The following is a 24,309-nucleotide window of genomic DNA, read 5'->3' on the forward strand; positions in this document are numbered from 1 at the left end:
CTATTTTCATCAGTAAAAACATAATCACACTTTTCTTCCCTATTTGTTGATATTTTTAGTTTAATTTTAAAAACTGAACACTTGGCTTGTTTAAGTTTGTTTAGTTAAAATCAGTTTTGTGTTTAAAAAATTTAAGAAAAATCAGCCCTTATACATAAATGGTAAAAACATGGTTGCTTTTACAAAAGTATCAAAGTTTCAAAAATGTTGAAATTGCATCCCTATTTTGTATACTTAATCATCAGTTTTTTCTGTTTTAGGAAATGCTAAAGAATATGTAAAGATCTACGCTGATGCAAACAGAATGCCACTTTCTTATAAAACTGATAGAATAGGTCAGAAGCGTAAAGGTTATCTCTCTAAACTCTTTCTCGGTGAAAAGACATTTAAATCATATCCAGAAGATGCTAGCACCCCAGAAGCCGCTGAAGAGGAAGCAGCTAAAAAAGCCATGACAGACATCAAGGACAGCAGAGGTAAAAAGAGTCGAAGGGTGTGCTTAATGGAAAACAATTCTCTGAAAATTCGTATTCAGTGCTGACATTCAATGTCCTCATGTAGTGGATGTGAATCTATTGATGCAATTTAAATACTTAATGTTCTTGCTGAACTTGTGTTTAAGTTTTTCATCTTGAATTCATCTCCAAAAGACTCTTTAAAAAGCCAGTCAAGTAAAAAAAATTAAATTTTTTTTAAAAATAAACTTTTTAATACTTTACATTTTATTTTTTTGATTAGTATGTTCTTCAAGGCTGCCACTGAAAACAGAAAAAGTGACTGAGCAGTACAGTCTGGCCTGCCATTTGAAAGTGTTCCAAGAGGGGGGGGGGGAGAGGCAAAGGGTATATACTTGATAGGAAAAAACGTCAAAATGCATGCAAAAAGCATAATTACTTTTTTTTAAAATTTCTGGTTGCTTAAATGACGTACCTGACTATAGCGACACAATTTTTAAGAGACGATGACTATGGCATTTTAGCAAAAATATAGAAAATTTAAGTTTTAAGAGACAAACTGCTATTTCACAGTCAGTTGTGAAAAATGTGCAACTATTAAAAAAAAAAAAAAAATCAAGTAAAATAAGCTGAATATTCTCCATTTTTCTGGTGCTATTTCTAGCTTTGATTCCTGATTTATATTCATTCTTTTAAAAACTCTACTCATTGGTGAAAGTTTTCAGATAGTTGAAAAAAATCTAACATCTTTCAAGTTTTGAAACAATTCTTACCCAGAGCTACAAAATTAAGCAAAAACTAATATGAACCTTTTTTTTTTAATAGTGAAGATCAACTTTTAAGCTCTTAACTGGGGCCCTTTTTTATCTTAGAAAAAATTTCGATATTGTCTTGTCGAGAACTCTTCAAGTTTAGATTTTTAACTGTAAAACATTTCTTGTTACATGTTCATTTTAATCTCTTATAACTATTCCAATTGTATTTTAAATTAATACTTTTTAAAACTTTGCGATCCTGACAGGTTTTTTATACAAAGTTTCTATTAACTAAGATTTCTGACATACGAGGCACTTGCGATCCCAATTAGCTCGGATAATCAAGGTTCTTCTGTACTAGGAAAGAAGTTACACAAAAACAAGTTACATACTTCAAAAAAGGAAAAAAAAAATCACTTACCCCACCCACTTTGAGTTAGCTCCATTTATTGAAGTTCCGTTATTAAGATCATTTATGAAAAATAAGGACACTATTTTGCACCTGGAGACTTATTTTAAGGACTTGTTTCTGGTACTGATAAAGTGATTATTTTCGTTATCCAAACTCAGTGGCAGTCCTGGTGTTTTTATACCATGTTTTATAGTATTTTTATATGTCATTGCAATGCATTGCTGGGCCATTCCACGGAAAATAGTCATTTGTTCCTGCACGTATGCCTCATATATTTCATTAAAAATAATACAGTGAAGCACAGTTAATGCGTTTTTGAAGGGACTGCATGAAAAGAGCATTTAAATGAAAAAAACATGTACTAGGTTTACGTTAATGTGTGTTAGACTCAGCAAGAACCAATTTGAAAAATGTATAATTGATAAAAACATATAAAAAAGAAACTTATAAACAGTGCTCCACTGTACTTTGACGTATTAATGAACGAACTTTTTCTGCTTAACAAATTACAAACCTATGTGTGATGTCTTAAGCAAAAAAAATCGTCATTATCCTTTAAAATTACTACTTTTTAATGAAATATATGAGCAGTCACATTCGAGACAAAGGGTTGACTTTTTTGTGGAATGACCCTGCTTAAGAAGTTCTTTCATTCTAAATTGAATTTGTTACGGAAAGGCTTCTTGAAGATTGACCATACTGCCAATCTTAGCATGTTAATATATGTTTAAAATTTGTTTTTACGCTAGTGATCTAAAGTGTTGTCATACTGAAGTAAGAGAAAAATATGCATTATCATTCAAACAGAAGAATATACAGTAAACTTCCGATTATCCGCGGAATAGGGTGGCATGGTAACCGGAGACAAGCGAAAACCACGGATAATAATAATAGGTAAAAAACGATACTTAGTGTATACAATAGCTAAAAAATACTAATCACAATCACACATACATTTAAATTATAACTAAAAACAATGCTACATTTGCATTTACTAGAATTGAATATAAAATATATATGTAAAATCTAAAACAAACCATTACACAATCATAAGTTTAGGGGGGAAAATGTGAAAAGATCCGCAGATAATCTGACCGCCAATAATTGGGAGTTAACTCTATTTGCACTCTGGCAAGGAAAGTGACACAACTCAAAACAAAAGCATTGGAAAAAATCAAGGCTTTACGTAGTAGTAGTTAAGTGATTTAGTCTCAAATATTACAATTTATTCAAAAAATCTATGATGTGATGTTTTTTGGTTAGTTTTTGTTTACATTAATAATGCACAAAAGTGCAGTTCAAAAATTTTTCTAAATTATGAAAATTTAATAATGTGTGACTTTATTGATTACATGGATTTTACGCCACAACATACCAGTTACGTAAGCAAACTTTGTACAAGTATTTATGGCATCAAACGAGCATCAAATTAAGATTTTAAATTGATAGTTGGTACATTTTTCCAAAATTTTGAGTTGTTACTTTCCTTGCCGGGGTGCGAAATATATGAAATGTTTTCCGTGAAAAACATGCAGTACAAAGTAATGCCTTCATTTAAGTAGTGAATAATGAAAATATCTAGTGTATCAGGCATCAAAAATTTTCACATAGGTGAATGTACCATAAATAAATTTTTTGTGTCCCCAAATTTAAAGTCATTTGTTTTGTTAAATGTTCCTTATTTCACTAGTTGCCGTTACGTTTGTGTTTGTAAAGATGAAGAACAAAGATTTTTGAAATGTTTCAAGTTTTATAGTCACCAAGGGAAATGTTGTCAGGGGGAATGACACTGCCGGCAGAGTCATCTATGTTATTCTCATAATTTTAATCCCTTTTCCGTTTTTTAACTAATAGTTTTACTTTTCTTTCTCTTTTAGTTCAGAATTTTTATCCAGATCATTTTTAATTCTTCGGTAGAGTAACTGTTCCAATTTGTCACTTTTTTCCCAGTTTATCTTTCCCTTCTTTGCTTCTTATTAGTGTTCTTCATAATATATAAGTTCGAATGAGCAACTATAACAAAAAAATGAGGCATTGTAATCGTAAGATGAATATGTATTTCCAGTGGCACAAAAAATGCTTGTGGAATGATGCCAGAGAAGTGACAAAATCACACACAACCTGTTAAAACAACATCACATGTTCTTTTTACTAAACTTGAACGTAATCCGTGATATCTTCACGCAATAAACATTGCAGTACACAAGTGTACATTTAGGTGAAATACTGCAATGACTGGCACAAGCACAGTGTGTGGCAGTGCAACAAAAATTAATGCAATAATATTTGAATTTTGCTCAATCCACAGTAGCTTACTTTTAACTTTAGTCTGTATTACGATGATTATTCACGGGCAAGGACATCCTTTAGCATTTTTTACGTTACATTTCAGTTTTTTAACTTCACCAGGTGAGGGTGACATTATTGTTCCGTTACACGAAAGTAAAATTTTTTTTGTCTAATAATATTTTGATGAAATATCTTTTGATGTTTATTTATGTGTATGATTATGGTAAAAAATATTGTGCCAGGTTATTTAAAAAAGAATGGTGAACGTCTTTGTATGAAAAGTAGAAAAAGGCAAGCCAGTGCAGTATAAATTTATAACTATTTTTAGCTATTAATGCTAAAATGAAATAGTTACTGAGAACTGACTGTGTGGGCCAAATAAAAGACAATATACTTTATTATTAAGCATATTATAAAAGTAAAACAATTAGATTTACCTTTTAATTTTCTATGCGCCATTGGAATTTATAAATTGGCACATATTCACCCACATGTATCTTAAGTGACTTATCATCAAAGCTTGTAAATTGATGACCAGGGAAAAAAAACACAAAAATGCAGTGAAAATTGAAAAAATGCTAGTTAAAATCTTGAAAAATACACTTAAGGTATGTGGTCAAAATTCCATTGAAATTAGTTTAAATACTTTTTTTTTTGAATCAGAAGTTAATATGGAACTGACTTTTTTCTGAGCATCAATTGCTTTAGTATGTTTTTCTATACTCATATGCTATGTGACAGAAAATGGTTTTTATGCTGAAACTCTTCCTCCTTACATCCATCAGTTGAATATATATTTTCACCAAAATTCCATACTGAATGATGCAAAAAGCAAGATTTTAGTTGTTTGCATTTGTGTATATTGCTAAAGAGAAAGTACTCAAAGGTACTTCAAAAAAAGAAAGAAAGTGCTTTACAGTATTGAGAAAGACACTGTCAAAAGTCAAGTTCCATGAAAATGATTGCATTCAGAATCTGAATACAGAAACCTGTTCAGACTATCTTCTCCCCCTGATAAGACGACACAGTTACTTAAAAGATTACCCTTGAAAATTGGCACTGAAATTTTTTTAGTTCAGAATTCCTAAATTTAATAAATGAATCAAGCTTAATTTTATTTAAACATTTAAGGTAAGAACTAGAACATCAAAAAATGCTCTGGAATATGCAAAAAAGTCTTAAAATTGAAAAACAATGTATAAATCTTTGAAAAATGGCCTAAAATGAGAAAAATACCAGGAAATGCACAAAAAAAAAAAAAAAAAAAAAAAAAAAAAAAGCAGAAGAAATGAGTTATTGTCTTTGAAACCCTGTTAACTTTCAAAGGCTCTCCCATGCTTAAAGCGAGAGCAAACAATGTATAGGAGGGAATGGCATAGAACCTTTTGTATGCTCCTAAAGAAAAGATAAAAAATGTTTAAATTTTGATAATTTGCAAGAAATTTGGTGGTTTGGATATAGATAAACTTGTTTAAACACTAAATTTGCATCAGAATTGAGAATTGTGACTTCTCATCAGAAAATTGTAAATTGGGAAGAACACTGAGTAAGTTTCAAAAAATATTTTTTTTAATCGATTTTCTTAAAAATTAGGTTTTGATTTCAGCAATCAATTTTGATACATGTTATGGTTAAACAATTTAGTAAAAATTGTAACATCTGTGGAGAGAAAAAAAGTAAAAACATGGTGTGAAATTTTGTTCTAATGCAAAGTTAAAAATCCTAATGTATGTAAAACTATTTGATGGTTCGAAGATGTATATTTTGAATGTTTAAAATGTTTATTTGAACTTTTAAATTAAATCATTATTTATGAAGATAAAAACATGAGTGCTATCATTTATTATGTTTAGGTTATTATTTATTATTTCAGTGTGAAAGATTTGTGGAAGCAAAGCATTAAAAATACTTATTTTAGTTGTTGCCATGAGTGAGAAACTGGTTATTTCAGTGGAATCAACTGAATCAGTGACATTGCATTCTCCAAAGCTAGAGAGTAACGACTTAAAACACTAGATTTTTAGGAAACCCATTGAAAAGTTTTTTTTTTTTTTTTAATTTTATTATTTTTTTTGAAAGTTGTTTTTTTTTTTTTTTTTTTTTGAGATTGAATATCATCTTGGGTTACGTAAATTTACTGAGCAGTTATCGTGGATTTATCTCAAATATGGCATTAGTACAAGGTGCAGCCAGTAAAACATACCTATTTCTGTTTTTTACCTTTTTTTTGAGTGTGACTCTCATGCGTTGTGGTTGTAATGAGATAAACATTTGTTATAGCCTATAAGCGAGTTTTGTTTGCATTACATTTTGTTGTTGCAGGTATTTCTCACTTTTAGAAGTGTTAAAAGCCGTTAAGTTGAATTCTGTATAATATAGGGATTCCCCCTCCCCCCTGCATCAATTAAATTTCCCAATTTCTACTTTCCTTTATGTTTTAATGTAAGAAATGGAGCTCGAAACTTTAATTTTGTTTAGTTACAATACATTTTGAAATGGTAGTTTAATATGCTTAATACATGAAGTGTGTTGCAATTATTCATAACTTTCACTTAAAATAAGATTACTTTAAAGCTACAAATTTCTGGTCTACCTATCAGGGTTCAAGTATGTATAATATGTATATAAAACTATTTTCAAAGTTAAAACTAATTCCAATCATATAAATCTTGATTCAATTCTTACATTATCGAACCTTGAATACCTGTTCACTTATCTACCAAAGGCTTTATTATGTAGTTTTCAGTCTAAAAACAACTGTTGTCACTTGGTCAGGCATGTTTTTCCCTTATGCTCATCATTGTTGTCTCTCTTCTGATGTGCTTTGAGAGAATATGAAATAAATTTTAACGAATTTATTTTTAATAAAATTGAATGTTTTAAAACGTGTTCTGTGTGTTCCTTAAATTTTTTTAAAAACATTGAGAAAGAATCGTCTTGAATGAGCTCAAATAATTCTGGTTCATGAACCTTTCAATTCTGATGCACATAGACAAATTGTTTTTGATTTGTACTTTGACAAAAGACCAGTAAGAATTCGCAACTGAAAGAAAGTGCTTAGTTTGTACTAAAAGCGTTTTCATATTATAGTTAGTATTTACTTTTTTTTTTAAATATCAACTTGCGGTAAATATAAAATTTTTAGTTTTCTGCAAAGCATTAACATAGTTTCCCCCTTTTTTCATAGCTCACTTGGCTTTACACCCTGAAACAGCTTATGGCAATGCAGAAGAAATTCAAACACTTCTTGGTAGAATAGAGGAGGTATTGTTTTCATTTTTAAATATTACTTCGGTTCTAATGATAGAAAATACAATTTTTAATGTTCCCGTTTCAAAACTGTTTGATGAATTTATTATAAATAATAGTTATGGCAATCATATTTTTCAAATGAAACATTTACTATTGTTTATGTGCATCGTTCATTCTTATTTATATATTCATGAATCAATGTGTGTAGAGGGGGGGGAGGGGGGATAAGGGACTATACAATCACCTTTCTCTTATTAGACTTAGATAAACGAAAATCCCAAATTATCTATAAACATGAAATATCTGGGCTGCTCAACCACTCAACTACTTAAAAATATAAATGAAATTTGTGAACTTGGTTCATTATTTTTTTAAAAGCACAATCTAAAGAAATAATATTTAAAAAAAAAGTCAATTACATGCTGCATGTTGTTCTATGTTCTTTCAAAATGATTAACCTAACATTTTGTTAATATTGAACCCATCTTTTCTGCACTGCCACTATCTTATCTTTATATATTAATAGGCAAGCTGTTTTCTTTCGGTACCGATTTCTCCTCTGTTTGTGAACCGATTTCCTTCATTCTTTTTTGTTTAGTAGCTATTGCCGAGTTTTAGTGTCATCATTAAAATTTTTTGAAATCAAACGCTAATTAATGGAGATATTTAAAAAAAATGAATTTTCGCCCTAAATGGCTCTTTCTACACGAACGGATGGTCCGATTTTTTCGAAAATAATATGGTTGGAAAGGTCTTTTAAAAACATTCTTAACGAAAAAATTGTCAGGGCGCCCAAGGTCCAATAACCTAAATCCTCTAGAAAAAAGTTATAAGCGTTTTTTAGTTAGCAAAACACAAAAATTTTAATTTTATCTCTTTTCCATTGTTGAATTTCATTGTTGGAAGCGTGAAACATTGAGTTTTAATTCAGTTTTTGAACCGCTTTTTCTACATGAAAAATGCATTTTAATGCTTCGAGCTTGGTATGGTTGGAAAGCTTGCAAAAAATGCTTTAAAACACGTTCTACCCGGTTTACCGAGTAAAAATGCCACCCTGCTAGAAGCGCTAGAAACAGTGTTAGAAGCAATTAAAAGTTAGTGAAAATTCATTTTTATTTGCTTTTTCACGCGACATAGTTAACGTGAAGAAATTGCTGGATAATATTGTGGTGTTGCAAATTCTCGCTTGAGCATAAAGAAATGAAATACTTAACTAACTACGGGCATTTAAAATATTTTCATTTTGATTATGTTTTTGCGATTTTAATATTTAAATAAATTATTTTACGGAGTGAGGGACGACTTTCAGTTCCAGCTCACAATAATGCCTGCATTTGCTTTCACACAAATAGATCTTAAGATGAAATTTTGATAAAATTGGCGTATTATTATGACGTCTAGTGCTTTCGCATGGACAATTATGTTGCCGTGAGTAGAATTCGTTCATTTGACTGTTGGAAATTTTATATTTAACGGCAAGATCATGCCTACTTTAAAAAAAATATTGTTTCTACAGAAGTTTCAGGTATTGAGGGAGTTTTGCGGTATCATTTCCTTCAGAACGACTTCCATAATTGGGAAATTGGTGAACTTGATCCATTTTGGCACCAATGCCAGGACGAGAAATATTTTTCTTTTGCATTTGTAGTAAAAAACGAGTACAGAAAATGTCTATTTGCAAGGAACTGACTACGAATGAAGTCCCTCTTTAAGGTGGGGTTCATTAAATTGTAACCATTCGTGATAAGGTGGAGGAAATAAATGACAAGAGGAGCATGCAACAGGGAGAATGGCACATCAAGCATTTTTTGATAAGAACGTTTATGAAAAACTGTGATATGTGGCAAAGGGAAATGGGATTATGCTGAAGTGTGAAACTTTGCGACAGAGGGGAGAGAGATCCAAAATTTTGAAAAGTGCATTTGTCAGTTTTCCCCTAAACCGTAAACAAATCACAAACACTATTTTTTAAAAAAATTACACTATTATTGCGACGTCCAGTGTTTTTGAATGTACGATTTTTAATGTAGCAAGTAGGATTCGTTCATTTGACGGTTTGGAATTTAATAATTCTAACGGCAGAGGTCAAGGCAACTTACTCAATAATATTAAACTTATTAAAAGAAACATTGTTCATGCAGAAGTTTTACGTATAATCTGAGTTTTGCAGCATTCGGGAAGATTTTGATAATTGTTAAATTGGTGGGCGCTCTTCATCTATAGGCGTCAAATTTTTTAGCACCAATTGCAGCTCGAGAAATGTTTTTACTTTGCATACGAAAACGAAGAGTAGGGAACTATATTTGCATAAGGTTTTCACAAAATACGGGCTGTCCACGAATGAAGTCCCGCTTAAAGGTGGGGTTCACGAAATAGTAACAGTTTGTGACAAGGGAGAGGAAAGACATGACAAGAGGAGCATACAATGGGGAGAACGTGACAACAAGCCTTTTTTTAATAGGAACGTTTATGAAAAACAGCGTGAAATATGACAAAGGGAAGAGTGGGTAATATACTGAAGTGCAAAACATAGTGACAAAGGGGGGAGAGGGTCAAAAATGTTGAAAAGTGTGACATCAGTTATGCACTGCCCTTAACCATAAACAAATCACACCTTTTTTAAAAATTGTACTATTATTACGACGCCTAGTGTTTTTGAATGGACAGTTATATGTTGACACGAGTAGAGTTCGTTCATTCCATACTTGGAAATTTATCTTTCTAATGACGAAGAAGCAACTTACTCAATAATAGTAGACGTTTTATAAGTAACATTGTTCACACAGAAGTTTTACGTATAAATTGAGTTTTGATGCTTCATTTCATGCGGGAAGATTTCCAAAATTTTTATCCATTGGCTTCAATTTTTTTGTTTCCAATGCCAGCACGAAAAATGTCTTTCTTTTGCATACGTAAACAAAGAGTAGGGAAATATTTATTTGCATAGGGTTAGCATAAAGCTACATGATATTCAAAATAAAATTATTGAAGCCAGCAATTTGTCAACCACACCAATTTCTCAATGGGGTTGTTTCCTTCAATCAAAATACTACTTTTAGTCACTGAAATAGATAGAATAAGAAAAAAAAAATGTTGAGCCAGAAAAACTTTTTTTCTTAACAGTTGTTTTTTTAAAAACTTTTTGAATGTCAGATTTTTGAAATTAAGCGTGGTCTTTATGACGTTATAAATGATGTACTTTGGCGCGCGACTCCATTGCTGCGCTAAATATTTAGGGTTTGCTCTCAACCTTGTTTCCGGGTTATGATAATTTGCGCTGTGAGCTAATGGCATCAATAGGTGTCATTTTATCACTTTCAATGCCAAAAAATTAATTTCAATCTGTGCACCGATTAAAATAGTTGTTAAAAAATATTAAATTTTTTCAAATTATTTAAAAATGCTTAAAACCTTTGTTTTTAAGCATCTTCTTTCAGCAAAAAATACTTTGAAAATTTCGGAAATGAAAATATCCCCTTGCATCCATTTATTTTGAGATCAGGAGGTCTAGTCTCTGCCCATACGTAAATAGCATACGTTAATCGTGACGTCATCGCACGAGCACATCGTATCGGACGCTAGCAACTTACGCACTCACCGTACGTACGGTAACTGCGGTAGTCTCTGCCCAAAAATACCGGAAGTTCGTTAATACTCACTGGGATAACGAACGTACGGTAAGCATTAAACCACGCCTTTCTTCCTGTCCCTGTAAGCCAATGGAAAATTAGAATCGTTGACATGAGAGCTCAGGAGACGAGGCTAGCCTCAGTTGTTTTGTTTTGATTCTCCTTTCGACGTCTGCTCTCAATCATAGAAAGATGGAAAAAAAATTTCTTGTTATTACTTACACCACTCGGGTACCCAAATCAGAAGAAAAGGGGCACAAAAGAAGAACCTTTTGACCTAAGAATCATAATGATAATAAAAAAAAGCATTTTTGTTGGAGTTTTTACCTTTTTTTGGAGCATTCAGTAACAAATTCCTAAAATTTAAAATATCAACTAGCAAAGAAAACAAAGCAATGGAAGGTTCTAATTAAATTCATTTTTAATATTTCTTCATTGATCTGTCAATATGATAATGAAATTACAAAATATTCCTAATGTAGCGAAATATCATTCTTTGAAACATTATTTTGAATTGTTTTGTAAATTATCAAAATAGCTTTAACACTATAATATTTTTTAAGAATTTGGCTCAAAGTACTTTTGTGCCAACTCTCAAATAAAAAACAGGCATTTCTGGCACCATGGACATATTCACCGGGGGGGGGGGGGCATTTGTCAATGAGTTTGAAAGTGTATATATCTTCTTCCAAGTACATTAAAAAAGAAAAATTACTGGTGTTGAGTTAATACTGCTATCATTTTAGAATTGCATTGCTTCCAAAATCTTGGGGGGAGGGGGGGGGGCTAAAAGACCAGTCCCCAAACTGTCCAAATTATGGCCCTGCCCAGGAGGACACTGAACTTTAATCTTTGGGAGGAAAAAAAGTCTTCAATTATTTGCCGAATGGAATGCCACAAATATTGTCGCTGAATGAGGATAATTTTACCTAATAAAACTCCTAATTTTGCTGAAGCGGCAAAATAATTTATCGAATAAGGAAAATTTTGGGAGGTCACAACGACTTTGCATTGGGACTTTCCTGGGCCTGCCCTCCCCTTCCATGTTGAGATGGTGACACCCTTGTCTGACTCTGATTTATAAATTTTAGGCCCCCCTGGCAAAAAATTAGCAGAGCCCCTAACTGGCTACTGGAGTTCTAAGCCACTGAAAGCCGGGGGCCCATTTAGTATAGTGAGCCGCCCCACGCTGCAGGTAAGTAGATCTGGAGCGGGGGCTAACTGAGCCCAGGCCATAGGAGTTTAGAAACCCATCTCTCTTTAAATATCCAATGAATGAAATTTAATTTGTATTTATTAGGTTTTACATATGCAATTACGAAAAGAAAAATAATTGCTAAAATGTTTTTTCGTGAATTTCTTTCTATTTGTAGTTTGAAAATTAAAACATCATTCAGAACAATTTGCATAACAGATTATCTAATAGTCGATAATATTAATTTCTGTGACTGCCTGTCCCTAACCGCATCTCCTCTGAACTGGAAATGTCTGCCAAGTCAATACTGGTACTGTTGAATACATCACACTCTAGGATTCCCCGTACCTACCATTTTTGTTCTAACTGTTGGATGGGGACCTGAAGACAGCTGTTTTTTGATCCAGGTCAGAAGACGAGTAATCTCTGGTCTAGCACTCCCAGAGGTATTAATTCTTTGAAGGACTTTGACTGCGACATATTTAACTTGCCCCAGTCACCATTAACAAACATGGAAGATCTTTGACCGGCTGGCATCGGACATTGAACCCTTCGGGTAAGCAGGGGTCCTCCCCCAAGAGCAAAAGCACCCCCAAAAAATACCTCCCAATTTTCTCCCCCCCCCTTCCCTTAGAAATTCTATTGGCGCAGTCTGTACCAGACCCCTTCAAGGTGGGCACCCCTGAGTTAAGAGTCTGACACCTTACGAATCCGGCCAACACACCCCACCTTTGGATACGGGTTGTTAATCTCTGTATTTATTGCACCCTGTCTCACCCCTCTAAACCTTAAGGGGCCAGATATCCAGTTATGTCTTGAGGATATCCAAGGATGTCATGATACCCTAAAAAGCATAAAATCTTTGAGGCGGATGGCAAACGGGTTGGCGTGCAAAGCGAGCAGGGGAGTCGGGCCCCCTAGTCTAAACTATTTATTTCTGTGTCTATCTTCTCCGGATTGGCCGTGTCTACCTGTACCACTGGATACAGGGCAAATAGGGGAAGCCATTTCCACTCTTTAACGCCCCCTCTAAACCTTTAGGGGCTTCCATTCCTGAGGATATTCTGGGATGTCTCGACACCCCTTAAATCATTAATAGTCACCTGCTGCAAGTGGCTTTGAGCGCCCACAGGTGGCAACCGGGGGTTGGCGAGCCAAACGAGCAGGGGGCAGAGCCTCTAAAACTCCATTACAACTATACTGCAGTTTGTACAGAATATGTTTTAATATTCCTTTTTATAATAAAATGACAGCTTAAAGAAATTTGTTTGAAATCAGCCGAAGGTATATAAATAAAGTGCATATTGAAGAAACAACAATGAACATTGATGTAAATGTGCATTTATTGGTTCCGCAACTGTGTAAAATTTTGTGATGTGTATTATGGGAATGATGATATGTATAGTGAAGAACAGGAATTCCAGATCCATCAATTGGGTGGTAAGGGAACCTTCTGAATTTTAGAAACAATCAAATTTGGCATTATTGTGTGTACGCAGTTTGTTTTCTTTCTATATAATCTATTGCGCACAAATCTTTAGACCCCCCCCCCCCACCCATGGAAAATTGTGAAATGAGACCCTACTGTAGCTTAAGGGGGTCCTACGGAAGTATACATGTGTACCTGAGCTTACAGCTATTATGTGCAAAGTCTATGATGGCTGCTGAGTGATGAATTTGCTGCTTTGAGTGTTCAACAAAAAGAAGCAGAAATATTGGAATGCATCAAAAGACAAGTATTTCAGGAGTCTTATACAATGTGTTGAATAGTTTAGATGCAAAGTTTGTCAAACTTTTTTTCTGACCAAAATGTTCAGATTAACCTCACAGCAATGAAACATTGCTTTCTGTCAGCAATATTACCAGCTCATTTGCTCATTCATCATTATGGGATTACCAACTAATTTACCTCATCATTCGGCAAACACAACATCATTTTTAATTCCTACTATTCATTTATATTTACTGATGGGAGTGAAGTAAAAGATCTTGCAGCTTGGCCCTAGAAACATTGTTGTTTATTTTATTTGTACAAATTAATATTATTCAACACGCAAATGGATCATATATCAAACCTATAAATAAATAAAATTCTCAACCTGACCGTCTCAAATTTCATGAAAGTTTCAGAAGCCCTACTCTCTGACATCTTAAATGTAACAGTAAAACCCCTCCAAACGGCCACTTCACTGATGTGAACAATATTTTATTCTCCGATTTCAAAGAAAATAACATTGTTAAATCTCTGTCCTGCGGACATCCCTCTATTGCCGACAAAAAAATTGTCCCATTAGTGTCTGTATTAGAGGGGTTTTACTGTATATAATTTTTAAAAAACTTTCATACATGATTAGTAATTAGTTTCTGAAAGTTGTTAAAAAGCACAGCACTTCTTTCTAACTTGCTGGCAGTGCGTAAAATTTTATAATTCAATCATTATGAGAGCTACAGAGCTGTATTATAACTCACTTTGAAGAGAAAGACATGCACTTCAGTTGAATGTGTAACTTAAATACTTTTCGGAAAAAAATTCTCTTTCCCAAAATTTTCAAATTAAAAAAAAAAATTGAGAATAGTGTCATTTTATAAAAAAGAGCATGATTTTTACTGTATTTTAGTGAATAGGGCCAAACATTTTCAGAGTGGGACTACAACAAAATTTTAAAAAGTACATAATTTTAAAATTATTGGAATAAAAAAATGTTTAACTTACAAATCAGAGATGAAAGATAATGAAATTATCTTTAAAATGCGCTATTGTACAGCTCTGTAGTTCAAAAAAAACAAAACAAAAAAAACTTATAACTAGTGATGTGCTGGATCGTTAAAAGTTCAGATCTGCGGATAGGGATCACTAGTGTCTAGATCCGTGAGAACTACTTGTGGGTCAGTACACGCCAGAAACTGAAAGTAGATAAATTTTAAATTGTGGAGCAACAAAGAAATTGCTATTACTCGCAAGCATAAAGGTTTAACATTGAACTCAAAATTTTCTTTTATTGTGTAAACAAGATTATAACTCCTACTTGGAAATTCCTAACAAATATTCAACGCAGAAAATTTCATTCTTTCAACTAGTCCCAATATTTAAACGCACATATATAAGATCTCACTGTTCAAACTGCAAAAACACTACGTTGGTTTTTAATTAATATCTTCATTAATTCATAGGTGTCCACCAAGGGAAGGTCAGACTACGGCATTGAAAATTTCAGGAAGGTTGTTTTCAAGGGTATTTTTCTCTGTTGTATTTGGGGAAGAGGTGGACACCCCTGGGTAATTAGTGTTACAAAGATGAGACCAAGCTAAGAACACAAAGGTCAAGTCACTTTTTGAGCGTAAAAAAGAATGAACAAAATCGTTTCATCTGTTTGGGAGCTACGATTCCACAAACACACACAAATATACATGTCAAACTTATTATATCTTTCCTAATAGAGTTGGGGTTTAAAAATTAACTTTTTCAATTTCTGAAATGATACCTTATTTAACAAAATGAAAACACTTAACTTACATAGAATTTAAGAGTGTTTCATGCCTATCTATATTTAGAATTCAAATATGTGTTGAAATTTAAGAATATAAAAGATTTGTTTAAGATCTGGAAAAAACAGATAAGGATACACATCTTTATCTTCCCTCGGACATCCGGCATAACACTAGTCAGGATTTTTTTAAGCCAATTTTTTGTAAAAATTATTCTACAATATTTGTTGCAACTGTTCTGAGCCCACTCTGAACATTTGGGATGCATTCATTATAATACATTACAAAAAAAAACCTGAATTTTTGAGACACAATGTCAAAATTTAAAATTGTGAAAAAATATTTTTATCTGAAATATTTGTGTTGTTACACATCAAAGTAAGGCATATGCAGTTTTCTTTAAAATGAGCTATTATGCAACTCTGAAGCTCCCATAGAACTTGAGTTAGGTATAACATTTCAAAACACTGTCGGGGAAAATAGTGTTCAACAAACTCAGACATTAGTTACTGATCAATTGTGTAAGATAGATTTTTTTTTTTAAAAAGTTTATATACATTTGAGGTGTCAGAGAGTAGTAGGATTTCGCAAAGTTTCTTGAAAATCTGAAACGATCAGCTTGAGAATTTTGTTTATTTTATTGCTTGGTTTAAAATGGAATGACCCACTTACCTGTCGGAAAATAATTAATCTGTACAAACAAAATCAACAGCAAATTTCGTAGGGCCATGGTGGAAGATCTTTTACTTCACTCTTATCAATAAATATAAATGAACGCTAAGAATTAAAAATGATGTGTTTGTAGAACAGTGACGAAGAATGTACTCGCAAATTAGCTGGTAACCCTATATACAGGAGGGAAAGCAATGTTTCACTTCTGTGGCGTTAATCACTTAACTTTTGATCTATTTATAAAGTTTGACAAACCTTGCATCAAAAATATCCAACGCGTGTGATGATTCTTCAATACTTTTCTTTCGATAAGTTCCAATAGTTCAGCAAGTTTCATAAAACTCATTGCGCGGCGAATACAGCAGCCATCTTTGTTTTGACTCTTAAACGTACGTACGAAAGGTTTACGCCAGAAAAATCATGGCGTTAATTTACCGTACGTTCGCGTTTTGGCAGCTGCCTTTTGCGTCCGGTAAGAAAGGGCAGAGACTAGCGAATTTTGTTGCGTACGTAAAAGTGACGTCACGGGTGGGCGTTGCATGCGTTAAATTTTTACGTATTGGGCAGAGACTAGGCCTCTAACAGACAAAAATCAAAATTGGAATAAATTATTACTATGGTATTGTGTGTCCGTATAAAAATTGTATGTTTTCAGACATGCAGTAAACATGAGTAAGAGTAGAAATAAAAATGTTGAAAATAGTTAAATTCATACACGTTTTCTCAAATATTCATTTATGAATATGGTCGAATTTCGACCGCAGGGCGAACACTAGTTAACTAAATATCTGTAACTTCACAATTAATCTGTTTTATCACGATTCACACTGAGCAATAGTGGGAGAGTGTTGCAAATTTGAAACTGGAATGCTGAAAATTCGATTTTTATGTTCATGTCTAGGGAAGGGAGTTTGGAGGCCTGAACTGGAAATTTAGAGAAACAGAAGACTTATTTCAAAGGGCAAAGACAGTTTCACTAAATAATTTGCAATCTTATTCTTTAAAAGATAATTTTATTCGTACCTTGTTTGTCCACCTAGGGGGTAAAAGGAAAAGATTGGGGGAGCTTTCCCCCAGAAATTCTACAAAGCTAATGTCTTAAAACCATAAAAGCTGTCTTTGGATATGAAAAGATAAAGGCTCTTCCTAGGAATAATTCCGAAACCCGAGTCTTCAAAACACAAATTTAGTCTATCTGTAGTTAACTTAGGGACAAGGTTGAATGTTCTCAGTCAAAAATGTTTCAACATTAATTTTTACACTTGATGGAATAAAAAACAATGTGGGCGATGCATTCTCACAAATATAAATACAAATTAATGCTATATTACAAGCATAAATAATTTTATTTTGAATAATAATTATATCTGAATGTAATTTTAATAAATGTAAACATTACAGAAAGTTTCTTTTCTAAAGATCTGAGGTGTGACTCTTAACCAACACTCTGTGTTTCCAATTTTTTCTAACGAAAATGGGTCAAAAAAATTTTCAAACATGGTTAGTGATGTTGATTGGTAAATATCCAATGGTTAAATAAATAGTTCTTCGGTATATTCCTAGTATTTACCCAAAACCTGGGTAAATAAATAAAAACTGGATATTTTGCACACAAAAAAAAAATAAAATAAAAAAATAAAAAAATAAAAATAAAAATCATAATAAATAAATAAATAAAAAATAAATAAATAAAGAATAAATAAAATGATAAAATTTTATCTAATTATGAAATAATAGGTAAAATTGACACATATGTACATATATATGATACAATAGAAGTTGATTTTAATACTTTTTATTAAAAGATTTGATGAAATCATAAAAATAAAAATTAAGATTCAGTTAGCCATTGTTTGCTATATGATAGTTTGAAGACTATAAGAAACGAGTTGATAACGAACTTCACGATTTCAAAACCTGGAATCTTCAAATGTCATATCCAAAGAAATATGAGGTTTATATAGCAGAATCAATAAAAAAGCATAGTAAGATAGAGCTTGAAACTTTTTTTTGCATTAAAGTAATTAATGTGTCAATTACAAAAGCAGCTTTTGCATTGATTAAAAAATCACTTGGTTGCAGTTCTCATTACTTGCATTTATTCATAGATATTTCACAATGAAAAATAATTCAAACCTTTTTTTTTACATCCCCTAGAAATAGTTGAGAGATGAAACAAAGGAAACAAAAGCTAGATGTAAATTAAGAGAAAATAAAATTATTCACTTGTGAGGAATGGCTTAGCCTAAAAACAGATAATTTGTCTGATTCAGAAGGTAGTTCAAATTCAGACTGAAATAACTGATTCAGATTCTTAAACCAAGGTTTAAAAGCAATTGCAATAGTAATTGTGCTCGGAAATTTTTGCCTTATACATTTAATGATTTAACATTTTCGCTGCCAATCTTGCACCAGCTCTAAATGCTAAAACAGTTGTTTATAATTTTTTAAAATAATTATACCCATTGCCAACCCTCATGGCAAAGGGGCAATGTATCTGCAACAAGTAGGTTAAAGTTCATTTTTCAATTGAACAGAGACTGAATAAAGGAGATTGTACTGTACCTGGGTATTTATACGGTCAATTTGTGATAACTTGAAGTCCAATAACTCGAATATTACTATAACTCAAAGTTTTTTTATCAAGTCCTGATTTTTTTGTCTTTAATTCCATGCTAATTATTCTCAATATCTCGAATTTAACTTCCTTTAACTCGAAGTTTTTCAAAGATGACTCAAAAAAATTTTTTTTTGGAAGAGTGGGGGAAAAGAAAGAAAGAAAGAAACAAACAAATGGCTATGAGAGAAAAATTCATTTACCTTCAATTGCAATTCCTGCACATTAGATCTCTAAAGCAAGGAGTGCACCTGTTGAGCCAATGTGCAATAAAGGTGTTACACGTACGGAAATGAGTGTAGCTTGTTTTCTTTTGTTGTACTGTACTACGAATGAGTGAGGGACTACGAATCTGCTTTTAAGCTTTCAAGTTGTCAACTCAACTGATTGTATCTTTATTTAAAGACTGACCTTATTTAAAGACTAAGTTAAGATGCGTTCCCCTTCATTCTTTAGTTTGATTATTTGCTGATGAGTTTCCGAGAGAGAGATTTGTCTTTACTAATAAAGACGTCTAAACGAAAGCTAAACCCTTAGATTTAGGAAGTAAAGTAAATCTTATTTATGACATTGAAAGGAATCCAACAATCAAAAAGAAAGATTCTTCAAATATTTTATGAACTCATGAATCTGAACTCAAAATGAATGAAGATGTGCAGTGTGCACCTTTCCTGAAATAGAATCAGTTCTATTCCAGCAGTATCAAAATCAAGACCATGTCAATGCTATAAGTGGCTCTTTGCTGTGTGAGAAAGCAACAAATTTTGCTATATTACTGAACGTAGAAAATTTCCATGCCAGTGCTGGATGGTGGGAGAAGTTAAAGACTAGACACAACTTACTTCTCTTCAAAACTCTTCACAGAGAAACTACATATTGTGCGAAAAACCTTTAAGTTCTGTAATTTTGTCCGTTATATGTTCACATTATAATATTAAAATGTCGAAAACCGAAACTAGCAGTTAGTCGAACTTCCGATAAGTTGAAGTTTTTTGTCGGTCCCTTTAGATTTGAGTTATCTATCGCAAGTGACTATATTTAAAGATAAACATTTGAGTTTTTCAAGGGTCATTCTCCCTTAATTTTACTAAAATTACTAAAAAAATTTGCATCTCCTAAAATTTTTCTAAAATTTTCCTGATGTATATATGTGAGTTTTAATAAAGATATTTTTAGTACATTACTCATTTCAACTCAAAAAGTTGTTGTAAGTTGTTGGCTGTTTTGGTAATTAAGAATGTGACAATAATTATTAGTAACTACAAAATTTTTTTTCAAAAAATGAAACAAATTTCAAATGAAAGTGCATTATGAGCAGTTAGTATTTTAAGATATGGCATTACTTTTTGAAATGTAAAAATCATTTTACTCATTGAAATTTTTCTTAGTTGATTGGCATTGCAAAATCAATGCTGTAAGTAAATCCCATACCAGTTTCGATGAAACATGTATTTATTGGACACTCACATAACAACATTCATCAAAACCTCCAAACTCAAAACGGGCACAATTTTTCAAACATTGTTTTCAACTCAAGCGTTTTACTCCCACTCTCCACTTTATTTCTTCATCTTCTCGCCATTGCCCTGTATTTGAAATAGGGAAGGTGACTTTGTTACAACGCTTCAATTTTGCCATCTCTTAAGAGGCTGAAGAGTGAAGGATTACTATCATAAATCAGATGGGGAATATATTTATTCTGTAGTGCTCAAGTTTTTTTTTTTAACTTGAGGCCCACAGCTCATATTACACCTTTAAATACCGCTCTAAGTTCCAAGTGTAAAATATTGAATTGCTTCATAATAATAGGACTCTTAGGCTTTCCTTTACACAATGCAAGAAGAAATTTTCAAAAAAAAAAAAAAAAAAAAGTTTTAATCTAATATTTTGGACATGTTCCCATTTGGGAACATTGTCGTGTTACATTAAGTTTTAAGTTACTAAGGCTTTTAATCTTTTAGGCTTCACGCTTGCTATAGCTTTAGCTTTGTATATATGCAGAAACGTTTGATATAGATGATACTATTTGTCACATTCATTTCAATTTCAAATGTTAAATATTTCAAAATATATAAAAATAGAAGAAAATATAAAACGTGTTTATCAGCAAATTCATTCAAAATTTAATACCAAAATCATGAACTCCAAGAGTCGGAGTCAGTCATTTTTTATTCTGTATCTTAATTTTTTCCAAACCTCAGAGTCGGAGTTCGACTAATTTTCGGATGGTACAGTAGTCAGAGTCAACTTCTGTAAAATTCTAGGAGTCGGGAGTTGGTCAACAAGAGGTATTTCCAGCAGAATTTGCTAGAAGTAATTTAGCCTTTCAGTTCGGGAGCAAGATTGACTTTTAGTTTCCCCATAGGTGCTAATGCTAAAGGATTTGAACTGTTCAAAATTGAATGGAAGATTGTTCAAATCAAAAAGATGTTTTCTATACACGGGCTCTTCTTCAAAAGCTATTTCTACAAAATTTGTTTGAAGCAAATTCGCCTGTAAGTTCGAGATTTATATTTGCCTTGAATTTACCAGTAGGCGCTTATGTTAAGCTTTTTATGAACTGTTCAGAATTCAACGAAAAACTGTTCAAATTAAAAAACGAAATATGGGAATGAGGTGTCCTTGCCAAGATCTTTCAAACAAAAAAAAAAAAAAAAAAAATTGCTCGAATAGAACTACTTACTCAAAAGTTATTTGAGGGGACAGACACATTTTCCTCATCTCAATACACTACTTTCCAATTTTAATTTTCAAAATTCATTTAATTATCGAATTTATTTTTGTCTTTTTTTTGTTTTTAGCAATATTTTAAAGATGCATTAGCTTTCTTTCAAGCTTTTTTCTTTATCTGACTTTTACTGGGAAAGTAGGTCAAAAATTAAAATAATCGATTGGGGGCCGAATCTCTGGAAAGTCTCATGTGACCAAAGAAGGGAATTTATTGCTAACAGTTTGAAGCCTAAGTGGGGTGCTAGAAAAGAGCTGTAAACATCTTCATTTCGACATACAAAATGATTTTTTGATATCACTCTCACCCTAAAACTGGAGACGGAGGGGAGGGGGTGGAAAGGGGACCAGTGAAGGGTTGAAATGTCACCCACCTGCTTTTAAATGCATCAATAAAGGTTATTTTCAGTTCTGAGGCTTTCACTAATCACATAACAGAACTTACGCAGCGGCGTGAATTGTCAGGTTCTGTATATCGGATTACGCAAATGTTCCCAATAGGGAACAACGAAGTTTGTTCTCTTGTAGGTTCTACATTTTTGTTGGAAATTATTATTGGTCATGTTTGATCATCAAAAGGATCCCTATTTTTTGTCACTCTAGAATATCAAAACAGTTAAGTATTTAAAAAAATAATAAATTTTTTAATCTGTCTTCGTGAAAATCTGCAAAAAAGCACATTTTTGCGAATTTTTGTAGAAAACAGTTATTGCAAATTATAATTAGTTTTTCTTTCAAAAATTCAGGTCTATTTTTGGCAATAAATAAAATAAAATAAAGTCCTAACAAGTGAAACTTCTTTTTTTCAATTTTTTAAAGTTGATGTTCTCATTTGGGAACATTGGTACTTGGTTTAAGATGAATCTCACGTGCCAGAACATTTGCAAAATTAAAATATTTTAAAACTTTTTTTCTAGTTAACATTGGAAATAGAGGAAGAAAAGAAAAATAATTGTGTTCATGCACAGGTGGTTTTTGATTTGTTACATTGAACTTAATAGACTCCAAGATCAACTTTGTACGACATAAGTTTGGCATCACTGTATTAATAGATAAAAAGAAAAATGAAAAAAACTAAAAAAGGAATTAACTAGCAAAAGAAAAAAATATCTATTGGTAGATTAGTTGAAAAAACAAAAACATTAATGAGTTTAAAAATTAAAGATTGGCTCTAGGAGGTCTAATAAAACAGAGTACAACCTGTTGAAATCTACTGTGGTTAAAACATTAATGGAAATTACTGTTGCACAAAATTTTTGATAGGAGCTGGTCAATTGCAAAAACTCAGAATTATCTATGAAAGTGGTGGGGGGGGGGAGGATTTTGAAAAGACTGGTACTTTTTAGCTATTTAGTATGAAAAGCTGTTATTTCTCTTTTGTTTTGACTCTTTCTTTGAGGAAATACTTGAAGGTTGAAATTTATGCTATAATGGATTAAGTATATTTCCAGTTCGGTTAGTCAATTTTTAGATAATGAACTATGGTCAAGCTCCCTGTTTGTAGTCAAACAAAATCTTAAATTGGCCCTAAATTTATCTTAAAGTTTCCCTAAAACTCTCCTAAAATATAGAGAAAGTCGACTATTTCCCCTTATTTTACATCACTAGACATACTGCTCGTTGGCGTGAGTTTAATACTCCAGTTTTGCACCAAAAAAATAAGTGAAAAAATTGTCAAACAAATTTCTAGAAATTTTTTTTGGTGATTTTTTGAATATTTTAGAGGGAGCACTCCCATGAGTCCTTAGACTTCCTACAAATGTTCATGCTTTTGAACTTGTCAGCTCTTTAGCTCCTCAGAAGAATGTTCATGGTTAATATAATCGTTCCTTCCCATCCAAGTAAAAATAATGACTTTGAAAATATCGAAAACTAAAAAATTAGGAAGTCCAAGTTCCAAACAGGGGGGGGGGGGGGGTGCATGATGAGGGAAAACAGGGATTGTATTTGGATTCAGTGGATCATTTTACTGACTCTAAAGAACCAAGACTTAAACAGAATCCAAGCATCAGAAATGAGATACTTTCAATCAAAAAGGGACACACCATTACTGACAAAATACACAATGAAGAAATTAGAAGAGAATTAGTGATGTTTAACTAATACAAATACAAAAGTGACGACCAGCAACAGGCTCTGGGCCCAGCTAGACTGGTCCTAGTCAATTTACAATCCCCAGTGAAGATCAATGGCCCTCTTAAAACTGTCTACTCCTTTGCTCATTACCACCTCTTCCGGTAAGCTGTTCCAAGGTTCCACTACCCTGCTAAAATAATAATTTTTCCTAATATCCATGTTAGCCTGAGATTTAAATAGCTTAAAACAATGACCCCTTGTCCTGTTTTCAGTGCTAAACTTTAGCCCCGTAACATCTTTTGTTTTAATAAATTTAAACAGCTGAATCATGTCCCCTCGGTCTCTTCTTTGCTCAAGACTGTACATTTTTAGCCTTCTAAGCCTGGAATCATAATCTAAGTGGGAAAGTCCACTTATTAGCCTTGTAGCCCGCCTTTGAACCCTTTCCAATACATTAATGTCTTTCTTAAGATAAGGAGACCAAAACTGAACAGCATACTCCAAATGGGGTCTTACCAAACTTCTATATAAGGGCAGAAGAACTTCTTTAGATTTATTTGAAATAGATCTATTGATAAACCCAAGCATCTTATTGGCTTTGTTGCAAGCAATGCTGTGATAGACTTATGTGATAGTGAAGGAATACCACACCAAGTGGAAAAGTCATGTGTACAGCGCCTGCCGAGTACAAGACACCCAAGTAGTTTTACTTTTTTTTAAATATGATTTTCAATGTTTTGAAAC

At 32.5% G+C, this 24,309-nt stretch overlaps 1 protein-coding gene across 1 annotated transcript in view; it reads left to right on the forward strand.

Annotated features, from left to right (window-relative positions):
• Positions 1-24,309, forward strand: part of LOC129228410 (tudor domain-containing protein 7-like) — an 88,185-nt gene that overhangs the window by 6,564 nt on the left and 57,312 nt on the right. The window contains exons 2-3 of the mRNA XM_054863090.1: positions 261-476; positions 7,099-7,175. Coding sequence (XP_054719065.1) covers positions 305-476; positions 7,099-7,175 — 249 coding nt within the window. The 5' untranslated portion in view covers positions 261-304. The remainder of the gene's footprint in view (positions 1-260; positions 477-7,098; positions 7,176-24,309) is intronic.

Source organism: Uloborus diversus, chromosome 8 (assembly GCF_026930045.1).
Source record: "Uloborus diversus isolate 005 chromosome 8, Udiv.v.3.1, whole genome shotgun sequence".
NCBI classification, from domain to species: domain Eukaryota; kingdom Metazoa; phylum Arthropoda; class Arachnida; order Araneae; family Uloboridae; genus Uloborus; species Uloborus diversus.